The following is a 12,217-nucleotide window of genomic DNA, read 5'->3' as shown; positions in this document are numbered from 1 at the left end:
GCTTGAATCCATGGACCCTGAGATTATGACCTGAGCCAAAGTCAGATGCTCAACTGACTGAGCCACGCAGGCATCCCTAAGCACAAATTATTTTAAAACTAAGTACTTCTGCCAAAAATTAAATTCCCATTTGTTCTTTTTTTTTCTTTTAAGAAGACTTAGAAATATCAAGAAATCAATAGGCTTAAAAGTATCAAATTATAGGGGAGCCTGTCAGATCCCAACTTTAGCTCAGGTCATGATCTCAAGGTCTATGAGTCTGAGCCTCGTGTCGGGCTCTGTGCCGACAGCTCAGAGCCTGGAGCCTGCTTCAGATTCCCACTCTCTCCTACCCCTCCCTGCTCGCATGTGTACTCTCTCTCCGTCAAAAATAAAAATTTAAAAGAAATTTTAACTATAAAATTATAGGGGCACCTGGGTGGTTCAGTCACTTAAGGGTCTGACTTTGGCCCAGATCATGACCTCAGGGTTCATGAGTCGGAGCCCAGCAATGGGCTTTCTGCTATCAGAACAGAGGCAACTTTGCATCCTCTGTCCTCTTCTCTCTGCCCCTCCTTTACTTGCACGCATGTGCACACACTCTCTGTGCCTTTCAGAAATAAATGTATTTTTTAAAAAGTATCAAATTATAACCTCTATAATGTCATCTACATCTCCTCTTACTAAGAGACTAGGAGAAACTAACTTGTCCCTTCCAAAAGCCTCAAACCATTCAATGAAAAGACAAGGTCAATGAAAAACCTATGGTCACTAAGCAAGCATTAATAATAATAAGAAAATGTATTAAAAGTGACATTTTTGGGGTGCCTGAGTGGCTTAGTCAATTAAGTATCTGACTACATGTTTCGGCTCAGGTCATGATCTCGCGGTTTGTGAGACTGAGCCCAGCGTCAGGCTCTGTGCTGACAGCATAAAGCCTCCTTGGGATTCCTTCTCTCCTCTCTTTGTCCCTCCCCACATTTCCATTCTCTCTCTCTCCCATTCTCAAAATAAACAACTATTAAAAATAATAATTTAAAAAAATGACATTTTTAGAGATTTAGGGGTCCAAAAAGAGCAGTTAAGTTGTGGAGCTGGCTTTTAACTTTTGTAGCTATAAAACAGTTAAGTTTAACTGGTAAAGTTACGAAAGCTATATAAAAAGCCTTTTTCCAAAAGACATTTTTAAAACCACATACCGGCAGCCAGTAAATATTTAACCAACTCGAGGTGTCCCTCCTGTGATGCCTCCATCAGAGGTGTGGAGCAGCCAAGTTCTATATCAGCCCCGGCCTTAATCAAGAAGTCTGCAACTTCAGAAAATCCTCCACAGCAAGCCAAAGTCAGAGCAGTTTCTTGAGTTTCTTCTGTCTGGGCATTTATATTTGCTCCTGAGAAAAGCATAAAAACTTGTAAAACTAGCAGCAAAAGACTTATAATAAAGTTACTGCTCTAAACTGTGTTAATCATCTCTCCCAGCTTCTGGGATTCCTTCCAGGGTATGGATAATTTACTTAATCATCAGTGCAAAAAAATATTTTAGTAGTAGTAAACTTCACTGATAACATAAAACATCCAAAGGAAATTGATTTTTTTAATTAAAGAAATAAAACTTTACCTTGTGCTAAGAGTAGTGCCACCATCTCTTCGTGTCCTTCTCGAGCAGCTTCCATCAAGGGAGTATATCCTTCATCATTAACCTCTTCGAGATTTGCTCCCCTTTCAATCAGCAGAGCTGCCAATTCCACGTGTCCTCCACAGGCAGCTAGTGTCAATGGAGACTCGAATGAATCTGCAGGCATGTTCACTTGAGCACCACTATCCAGAAGCAAACGTGCTACCTCTACATGTCCATCCTGCAGATTTTTAGAAGCAAGAAGGAAGACATTTTTTTTTTTGTTATTCTGATATTATAAAATTGGGAGAACAAAAGAGATTGAGAAAAGACAAAAAGGAAGAAAGAAAAGGAGATGCACCTTAGATGCACATATACTATCACGTCCAGCTGAGAAGCGAGCTGTCTTATCAAAAACTCCATTGAAATTACTTTACCTTACTTCTGAGCAAGCCCAAAATATTGAAAAGAATCAGACTGGTGACATATATTTACAATTCTAAATAATTCCAAATCTCCACATTCTTTGAAGTTCAAAAAAACTGTTCAATGCATAATCAACAGCAATAGTACCTTAAACAATTATTGCTTATACAACTGCCAGGTCAAATATAACTATACTCTTAAACCTAGGTGTCATGTTTAAGTGTAGAAACTGTGTTAGGTCTGTTTAAAAAAACAAAGACTTGAAAAAAAATAACAAATTCTATGAAGTCATTACCACTAGGGATTATGTCACCAAGGGAAACCCCTGTGTACTGATAGTACCCTATAATTTTCCTCAGCACTAGCTCGTTACAATGGGGCAAAGAATTTTACAAAGATATAAAAATAAATATCAATTCACTTGCAAGTAATATTACCATAGGTCCATCTGCATAGACAATAATGCAATTAATAAATCATTCTCATGGAAGCTATTCATTCTATCACCATAAATATCCTTCTTCTGTTTCAAATTCTTTACTTCAAAATTTTATGTATGCCTAACTCTTACTGTGACATATAAAGCTAAATGTTGTATTCTACATTTCAAAAATGACCAAAATATTGCTAATGAAAGGCAAAGACTGAGGATAAAAACAAGGTTTTATAACCTTATGGGTTTTATAACCCATAAGACTGGGCAATTCTTTTATTAAAGAAACCTTAATTAAATGTTAGATTTCAGTATCCATCAAGAATTTCATTTTATCTGGGGCGCCTGGGTGGCTTAGTCGGTTAAGCGTCCGACTTTCGCTTAGGTCATGATCTCGCGGTTCGTGGGTTCGAGCCCCGCGTCGGGCTCTGTGCTGACTGCCAGCTCAGAGCCTGGAGCCTGTTTCAGTATGTGACTCCCTCTCTCTCTGACCCTCCCCTGTTCACGCTGGCTCTCTCTGTCTCCTAGAAATAAATAAAACATTAAAAAAAAAAAAAAAAAAAAAAAGAATTTCATTTATTTGACTAAATGACTAGCCCAGCTTTAATCACTGTTGACATGAGGTCAAAAACAAATGATGTGGCATTAAAGTTTCAATGTAACTAAAACAAAAATAAAACTAAAATTCTATCTTTACTATTAAACACTAACCTTTCAAATATATATAAAATAATACACATACACACACACACACACACATTTTTAAGTAGGTTCCACACCCGGCACCAAGCCCAATGGTGGGCTCAAATTCACTACTATGACATCAGAATCTGAGCTGAGGTCAAGAGTCACTTAAATGACTAGGTCAAACAGGTGCCCCAAAAATAAAATGTATTTTAACCAAATTACTGTGTTAAGTTATTTGGCATTTGAAATACATTTCTAATTGAAAAGAAGAAAGAATTTAGGAGCAGTCACAGATCAAGAAACTACTGTGGTGCGTAACTCCTCTAGGTTCCCAATAGTTTTGTGTGAATTTACTTCAATTTCTTCACTGACTCTGCTATATCTCTTGAGTACATATATTTTTTTTAATTTTTTTTTTTTTAATGTTTTTATTCATTTCTAGGAGATAGAGAGACAGCATGAGCAGGGGAGGGCCAGAGAGAGAGGGAGTCACAGACTGAAACAGGCTCCAGGCTCTGAGCTGGCAGTCAGCACAGAGCCCGACGCGGGGCTCGAACCCACGAACCGTGAGATCATGACCTAAGCGAAAGTCGGACGCTTAACCGACTAAGCCACCCAGGCACCCCTCTTGAGTACATATATTAAGAGAGAGATTATACTAAGCACTTTTTGCTTTACTAAACAATATTTATTTTGCCAAAGGAAAAAATAAGAAAGAAATAAAAACAGAATAATGCAATCTTAAAGATCTAATAGCATTATTGGAAGTTTTTAAAATTCTAAGGCTTTTAGTCTTAGTCATAGATCAGTAGCTAATGATGCGCTCACTCTCCTATAATAAACAACTGTAAAAAATGGGGAAAAGAGATAAAGCAACAAGAGGCATGAACCAAAACCTACCTAAGGCCAGGCACTAATAAAAGGCGGCACACAAGGTGAACCCTACATTCACTCCAGCTTTCTCTCCTTAGGCATCTCCCAAACCATGGTCTAAGGAAACTGATGGCTAAACAAAGAGTAAAGATCTCTTTCAGCAAAAAAAAAAAACCAAAAAAAAAACCCAAAAGACAAACAAAAAACCCCCCAAAAACAAACAAACAAAAAAAAACCAAAGAGGAGAATATAAGGCAGCCAAAACAGTTAGGACCTGGGGAGATGGGCAGGAAAACTGAGGAAAAAAAATATAGAGAAAGAATCTCAAAAATCTATACAAAATTATCCTCAGAAACTTGGGAAACTCCTGAGTTGAACACACCAAGGATGATTCCAGGATGCCTAGAAGAGATTGGCTGCTCAAAAGTTGGAGACTTTGGGAGTCAGACTCAGACAGAATAGAAAGACCAAGATGAATATCCAGGATTTCATTTGAGATGGCAGAGATTTATACCTAAGGAATAACCAAAGATCAAGGAGCAAGGAAGTAAGAGTATAAGAAGAAAACTGAATTAGGGACACCAGGTGGCTCAGTTGGTTAAGTGTCTGACTTCGGCTCAGGTCATGATTTCGCAGTTTATGAGTTCGAGCCCCACATAGATAGGGCTCTCTTTTGTCAACAGAACTTGCTTGGGATCCTCTGTCCCCCTCTCTCTTCCCCTCTCCTGCTTGCACACATTCTCTCTCTCTGTCTCTCTCTCAAAAATAAACATAAAAGAGTAAAGCTGAATTTAAGCCTCAATATGATTAGAGTGATCCATTGGTAATTTAACTGCCTGCTAGAACAAAATTTAACACTTTAAGAAGAATGACAGGATAAGGACACATGGGTGGCTCAGTCAGTTTAGCTTCTGACTCATGGTTTTGGCTCAGGTCATGATCTCATGGGTTTGTGAGTCTGAGCTCTATATCAGACTCCATGCTAAGTGCAGAGCCTGCTTGAGATTCTCCCTTTCTCTGTCCCTTCCCAGGTTTCATGTGCACACATGCACAATCTCTCTCTCAAAATAAATAAACTCAATAAATGTTTTTTTTAAAGACAGGATAATCAAGATCCTTGAAAAGGAATCATCCACAGCATATGATTTACAACTGAAAATACTAGACATATTAAAAGGTAAGAAAATATAATTGTCAAGATATAAAATAACCAATAAAAATAGACCTAGAAGCAAATTAAATTTAGAAGGTAAAAAAAAAAAAAGACAATTAATGATATATTATAGAAAATAAAGGGGAGAAAATGAATAAAAAATAAATTTCAGGGGTGCCTGAGTGGCTCAGTTGGTTAAGCATCCAGCTCTTGGTTTCAGCTCAGGTCATGATTTCAGTTTTGTGAGTTTAAGCCTCATGTCAGGATCTGTGCTGGCAGCAGAAGCTCGCTTGGGATTCTCCCTCTCTTGCTCTCTCTCTGCCCCTTCCTGACTGTATCCTCTCCATTTCTTTCAAAATAAATAAACTTAAAACAATAATAAATTTCAAGATACAACCAGAATAATATTTTTATTTATTTTTTAAAAAATTTTAATGATTTCTTTCTTTTTTTTTTTTTTTAATGTTTTTATTTATTTCTAGGAGAGAGAGAGAGAGACAGCACGAGCAGGGGAGGTTCAGAGAGAGAGGGAGACACAGAATCTGAAGCAGGCTCCAGGCTCTGAGCTAGCTGTCAGCACAGAGCCTGATGCGAGGCTCGAACCCATGAACCGTGAGATCATGACCTGAGCTGAAGTCGGACGCTTAACCAACTGAGCCACCCAGGCGCCCCAATAATAATTATTTTTTTAAAGTGGGCTTCATATCCAGCATTGAGCCCAATGCAGGGCTTGAACTCATGACTCTAAGACCTGAGATGAGATCATGAGTCTGATGCTTAACCAACTGAGCCACCCAGGTGGCCCTCAATAAGTATTTTTAAACATAAATGGTCTAAATAGAACAATTAAAAAACAAAAAATGAGAGTGGATTACAAAACATGACCTAAAAATATACTGTCTGCAAAAAAAACCTCACTCCACTGTAACAATATAGGCCTATCAAACATATCAAAGATTGAAAGGAAAGGGCAAAAACATTTATCAGAGAAACATTAATCAATGGAAAACAAGAGTAGCTATAATAATATCAGGAGCCACATTAACAAAGAGACCTCAGAACAAAGAAGATTACCATAGAAAGAGAGAAACTTCACATAATGATAAAAGGGTCAATTGTGAGGAAGACACAGCAATTCTGAAAATGTATATGTACCAAACAGAGCTCTCCAGTATGTGAAATAAAGAAAAAAAAAAAAAAAGAACCAACTAAATGAAGTCACAAATCCACAAGTACAAGTACAGTTGAAGATTATAACACACCTCTCTCAAGAATTGTTAGAAAAACCAGACACAAAGTCAGAAAAAAATGTAGAATTCTACTATCATTCAATAGGATCTAACGGACATTTACAGAACTCGCCACCCCCAACCAGCAAAATATACATTCTACTCAAATGCACAGGGAATATATGTCCACATCTCCACTATAAGGCAAACTTCAAAAATTTTAAAGAACTAAAATCATACAGCATGTACTCTCTGATCACAATGGAACCAAACTAGAAATCATTAACAGAAAGATAACAGGAAAATCTTCAGATGTTTGGAAACTAGCTACACATCAAAATAACCTGAGTCACAGAGTAAGTCTTAAGTGGAATAAATAAGAAAAATACATGGAACTGAATGAAAACAAAAATACAACATATTAAAATTTATAAGACATAACTAAAAGTAGTGCTTAGAAGGAAATTTATAGCTCTAAGTGCATAAAATTAAAAGAGAGAAAAAAATGATAACTTAAGCTCACATTTCAAAAGCCTAGTAAAAGAAGAGCAAAACACATCCTGCAAGCAGAAGGAAGGAAATTCTAAATAAAAGAGTGGAATTATCATACTCAATGATGAAAAACTGAAAGCTTTCCCCTGAAGATCAGGAATAAGACAAGGATGTTCCCTCTCACCAATTTTATTCAACAAAGTACTAAAGGTCCTAGGCATGGCAATCAGAAAACAATAAAGAATAAAAGGCATCCAAATTGGTAAAGAAGAGGTAAAACTTACACTGTTTGCAGATTTCATGAGAGTACATATAGAAGACCCCATCAAAAAACTACTGGAACTGATAAATGAATTCAGTAAGATTAGAGGATACAAAAATCAATGTACAGAAACCCACTGCATTTTTATATGCTATTAATGAAACAACAGAAAGAGAAATTAGGAAAGCAATCCTATTTATAATTGTACCCAAAATAATAAAATAAAATACCTAGTAAACCTAACCGGGAGGTGAAAGACCTATCCTCTAAAAACTCTAACACTGATGACAGAAATTGAAGACAACACAAAGAAATGGAAAGACATTCCAGGCTCATGGACTGGAAGAACAAATACTGTTAAAAAGCCCACACTACCAAAGCAATCCAGAGACTTAATGCAATCCCTATCAAAATACCAACAGCAGTTTTTAAAAATAGAACTAGAATAAACAATCCTAAAATTCTGTCTGGAACTACAAAGACCCCAAATAGCCAAAACAATCTTGCAAAAGAAAAACAAATCTAGAGGTAACACAACTCCAGATTCCAAGTTATACTACAAAGCTGTATTAATGAAAACAGATGGTACTGGCACAAAAATAGACACAGAGATCAATGACAAAACCACAATTATACAATCAATTAATCTCGGCAAAAGAGGTAAGAAATACACAATGGGAAAAAGACAGTTTCTTCACAAATGTTGTTAGGAAAACTGGACAGTTACATGCAAAAAATGAAACGGGACTACTTTCTTACACCATACATAAAAATAAAGTAGATAACAGACAAAAGACCTAAATGGGAGACCTGAAATTATAAAAATCCTAGAAGAGAGAACAGGCAGTAATTTCTGTGACATTGGCTATAGCAACATTTTTCTAGATATGTCTCCTGAGGCAAGAGAAATAAAAGCAAAAATAAACTAATCGGGACTATCTAAAAATAAAAAGCATCTATACAACAAAGGAAACAATCAACAAAACTAAAAGACACTCTACTGAATGAGAGAGAATATTTGCAAATTTCTTATGCAGTAGTGTTAGTATCAAAATATATAAAGAACTTCTACAACTGAACACTGCAAAAACAAATACTCAAATTAAAAATGGGCAAAAGACAGGTATTTCTCCAAAGCTATACTGATGGCCAAAACACACATGAAAAAATGCTCATTACTCAAATGCAAATCAAAACTACACAGATACGATCTCACACCTGTCAGAATGGCTAACATCAACAACACAATAAACAACAAGTGTTGGAGCCAATGTAGAGAAAAAGGAACCCTCAAGCACTATTGGTGGGAAAGCAAACTGGTGTAGCCCCTGGGGAAAACAGTACGGAGGTTCCTCAGAAAATGAAAAATAGAACTACCCCATGAATTTGCACTACTGGATATGTACCCAAAGCATACAAAAACACTAGATCGAAAGGATATATGCACTCCTATTGTTACTGCAGTATTATTTACACTAATCAAATTATGGAAGTGGTCCAAGAGTCCATCAACAGATGAATGGACAAAGAAGTGGTACATGTATATAATGGAATATTATTCAGCCATCAAAAAGAATAAAATCTTGACATTTGTAACAACATGGATGGAACTAGAGAATTCACTCATATGAGGAACTTAAGAAACAAAACAAATGAGCAAAGGGAAAAAAGAGAGACAAATCAAGAAAGAGACTTTTCACTGTAGAGAACAAACTGATGGTCACCAGAGAGGAAGTGGTGGGGTGGGGGTTACGGGTGAAACAGGTGATAGGGATTAAAAAGTACACTCACCATGTAAAGCACTAGTACAGAATTGCTGAATTACTTTATTGTACACCCAAAACTAACCTAACACTGTATGTTGATTTAACTGGAATTAAAATAAAATTAAAAACAATAAAATTTTTAAAAAATTACACAAACTAGAAACCAATTAAAGTAATCAAAATAAGAATAAACTTAAAACTGGCAGAAGGAAGGAAATAATAAAGGTTAGAGGAGAAAGAAATGAAATAGAGAACAGAAAAACAGAGAAAAGTCAATAAAATCAAAAGCTGGTTCTTTGAAAAGATAAAATTGACAAACCTTTAGCTAGAAAAAGAAAGAAAAATTAGTAAAATCAGTAACAAAAGTGGGGAAAGTACTACTAATTCTACAGAAATAAAACGGATTATAAGAGAGTACATCGAACAACTGTACGGCAACAAAGTGAATAACCGGGGCGCCTGGGTGGCTTAGTCGGTTAAGCGTCCGACTTTCGCTTAGGTCATGATCTCTCGGTTCGTGGGTTCGAGCCCCGCGTCGGGCTCTGTGCTGACTGCCAGCTCAGAGCCTGGAGCCTGTTTCAATCTGTGACTCCCTCTCTCTCTGACCCTCCCCTGCTCATGCTGTCTCTGTCTCTCTCTCCTAGAAATAAATAAAAAAAAAAAAAACAAAGTGAATAACCTATATGAAATGGACAAATTCCTAAAAACACGAAACCTATCAAGACTAAATCACAAAGAAATAGGAAATGTGAATAGAACTAGTAAAAGTAATAAATCAGTAATCCCATGGTTAGAGAATTTGAGCCCTGCATCGGGCTCCGTGCTCTCAGTGCAGAGCCCATTTCGGATCCTCTGTTCTCCCCTCTCTTGATGCCCTCCCTCATCGCTGCTCACACACTTTCAAAAATGAGTAAACAAGAAAGCAAGGAAGGATGGAAGCAAAGAAGTAAAGAAGGAAGGAAGGAAGAAGCACAGACCAATGTCTTTTATGAATATTGAATGCAAAAATCCTCAATCAAATACTACTAGCAAAGTGAATTCAGCAGGATAGTAAAAGGGTTATACACCAGGATTAATGGGGATTTATTGAATTCAAGGATGGCTCAACATATGGCTATTAATCACTATAATACACCACATTAATAGAATAAGGGGAATAATCACATTACCATCTCCACTGATAGAAAAAAAGTATCTGACAAAATTCAAAACCCTTTAATGATGAAAACACACAACAAATTAGGACTAGAAGGAAATTACCACAACATAGTAAGAGTCAGATATGCAAAACCCACAGCAAACACCTACTCAATGGTGAAAGACTGAAAGCTTTTCTTCTAAAATCAGGAACAAGGCAAGGATCCCCACTTATACCACTTCTATTCAACTAGTACTGGAAGTTCTAGCCAGAGCAATTAGGCAAGAAGAGAGAAAGAAAAAAAAAAAAGCATCCAAGTAGGAAAGAAAGAAGTGAAATTATTTCTGCTTAAAGATGGTATATAGACTACACACACACACAGTTATTAGAGCTTATAGGTGAATTAATTCAGCAAAGTAGGATACAAAGTGAATAACATAAATTAGTTGCATTTTAACACATTAAATGAATAATCTGAAAAGTACATTAGAAAAACAATTCCATTTACAATAGCACCAAAAAGAATAAAGTACTTAGGAATTAACCAACAAAGTAAAATACCTGTACACTGAAAACTACAAAACATTGCTGAAAAAAATTAAAGATACAAATAGTGGAAACACATTCCATTTTCATGGATTAGAAACTTCAATATTGTTAAGATGTTAATATTACTCAAAGAACTCTACCAATTCAATGAAATTCCTATCAAAAGCCCAATGGTGTTTTTTACAAAAACATAAAAGGCCCATTCTAAAATTCATATAAAATCTAAAAGAACCCTGGGGTATCAGGGTGGCTCAGTAGGTTAAGTCTCCGATTTCGGCTCAGGTCATGATCTCACGATTCTTGAGTTCAAGCCTTGCGTCACACTCTGTGCTAACAGCTTGGAGCCTGGAGCCTGCTTCAAATTCTGTCTCCCTCTCTCTCTGCCCCTTCCCTGCTTGCACTCAGTCTCTCTTGCTTTAATAAACATTAAAAAAGAAGGTAAAGGAACCCTGAAAACAAACTTGAAAAAGAATAAAAGCACGAGGATTCACACTTCCTGATTTCACAACATGTACAAACCTACAGTAAATACAACATTTGGTACTGTCATAAAGATAGACATCTAGACAAAAGGAAGAGGAGAGATTCCAGAAATAAACCCTTGCATATATGGCCAAATGATTTTTGACAAGGGTGTTAAGACCAGTCATTAAGGAAGGACAGTTTTTTTAACAAATGATGCTGGGAAAACTATACATCCACATGCAAACGAATGAAATTAGACCATTATATAACATCATATACAAAAATTAACTCAAAAAGGATCAAAAACCTAAAACTATAAAACTCTTAGAAGAAAACATAGGACAAAACTTCATGACATTGGATTTGGCAATGATTTTTTTGGATATGGCACCAAAGGCATAGGCAATAAAAGAAACAATTAACAAATTCGATTTCATTAAAATAAAAACTTTTATATACAGGGCCGCCTGGGGGGCTCAGTCATTTAAGTCTGACTCTTGATTTCAGCTCAGATCAGGACCTCACAGTTCGCAGGACTGAGCTCCGCACTGTCAGAGTATGCTTGAGGTTCTCTCTCCCCCTCCATCTCTCTGCCCCTTCCCTGCACTCTCTCTCTCACAAAATAAATAAATAAACTTTAAAATAAATAAATAAATAGATAAATAAATAAAACCTTTTATGTATAAAAGGACACTATTCAATAGAATAAAAAGACAACCAACACAAGAGGAGAAAATATTTGGGTATATTTACAATGGGTATAAGAGATTAATATCCAAAATATATAAAGATATTCTAAAACTCAAAAACCAAAACCAATCAACCTAATTCAAGAGGCAAAGGATCTGAATAGACATTTCAACAAAGAAGATATACAAATGGTCAATAAGCACATGAAAAGATGATCAACATCACTATTAGGGAAATGTACATCAAAACCACAACGGGATACCATCTCACAACCATTAGGATGGCTGCTATCAAAAAAACCCCAGAAAATAAGTGTTCGTGAGAATATGGAGAAATTGGAACCTCTGTACACTGTGTGTAGAAATGTAAAACTGGTAAAACCACTGTGGAAAAAAGAGTATGGTAGTAATTCCTCAAAAAATTATAAATAGAAATACTATATGATCAAGCAATACCACTT

The 12,217-nt window shown here is 36.2% G+C and overlaps 1 protein-coding gene across 4 annotated transcripts in view; it reads right to left on the bottom strand.

Moving 5' to 3' along the window:
- The window catches only part of ANKHD1 (ankyrin repeat and KH domain containing 1), a 125,052-nt gene that overhangs the window by 66,005 nt on the left and 46,830 nt on the right, over positions 1 to 12,217 (bottom strand). For all 4 annotated transcript variants that reach the window (XM_077768761.1, XM_077768764.1, XM_077768763.1 and 1 more), the window contains exons 8-9: positions 1,598 to 1,835; positions 1,179 to 1,370 (exon numbers count right to left, since the gene is read on the bottom strand). In XM_077768761.1, coding sequence (XP_077624887.1) covers positions 1,179 to 1,370; positions 1,598 to 1,835 — 430 coding nt within the window. The remainder of the gene's footprint in view (positions 1 to 1,178; positions 1,371 to 1,597; positions 1,836 to 12,217) is intronic.

This window comes from Crocuta crocuta, unplaced genomic scaffold (genome assembly GCF_008692635.1).
Source record: "Crocuta crocuta isolate KB4526 unplaced genomic scaffold, BGI_CrCroc_1.0 scaffold64, whole genome shotgun sequence".
Classification (NCBI taxonomy): Eukaryota; Metazoa; Chordata; class Mammalia; order Carnivora; family Hyaenidae; genus Crocuta; species Crocuta crocuta.
This window is presented reverse-complemented; position numbering and strand designations above follow the sequence as displayed.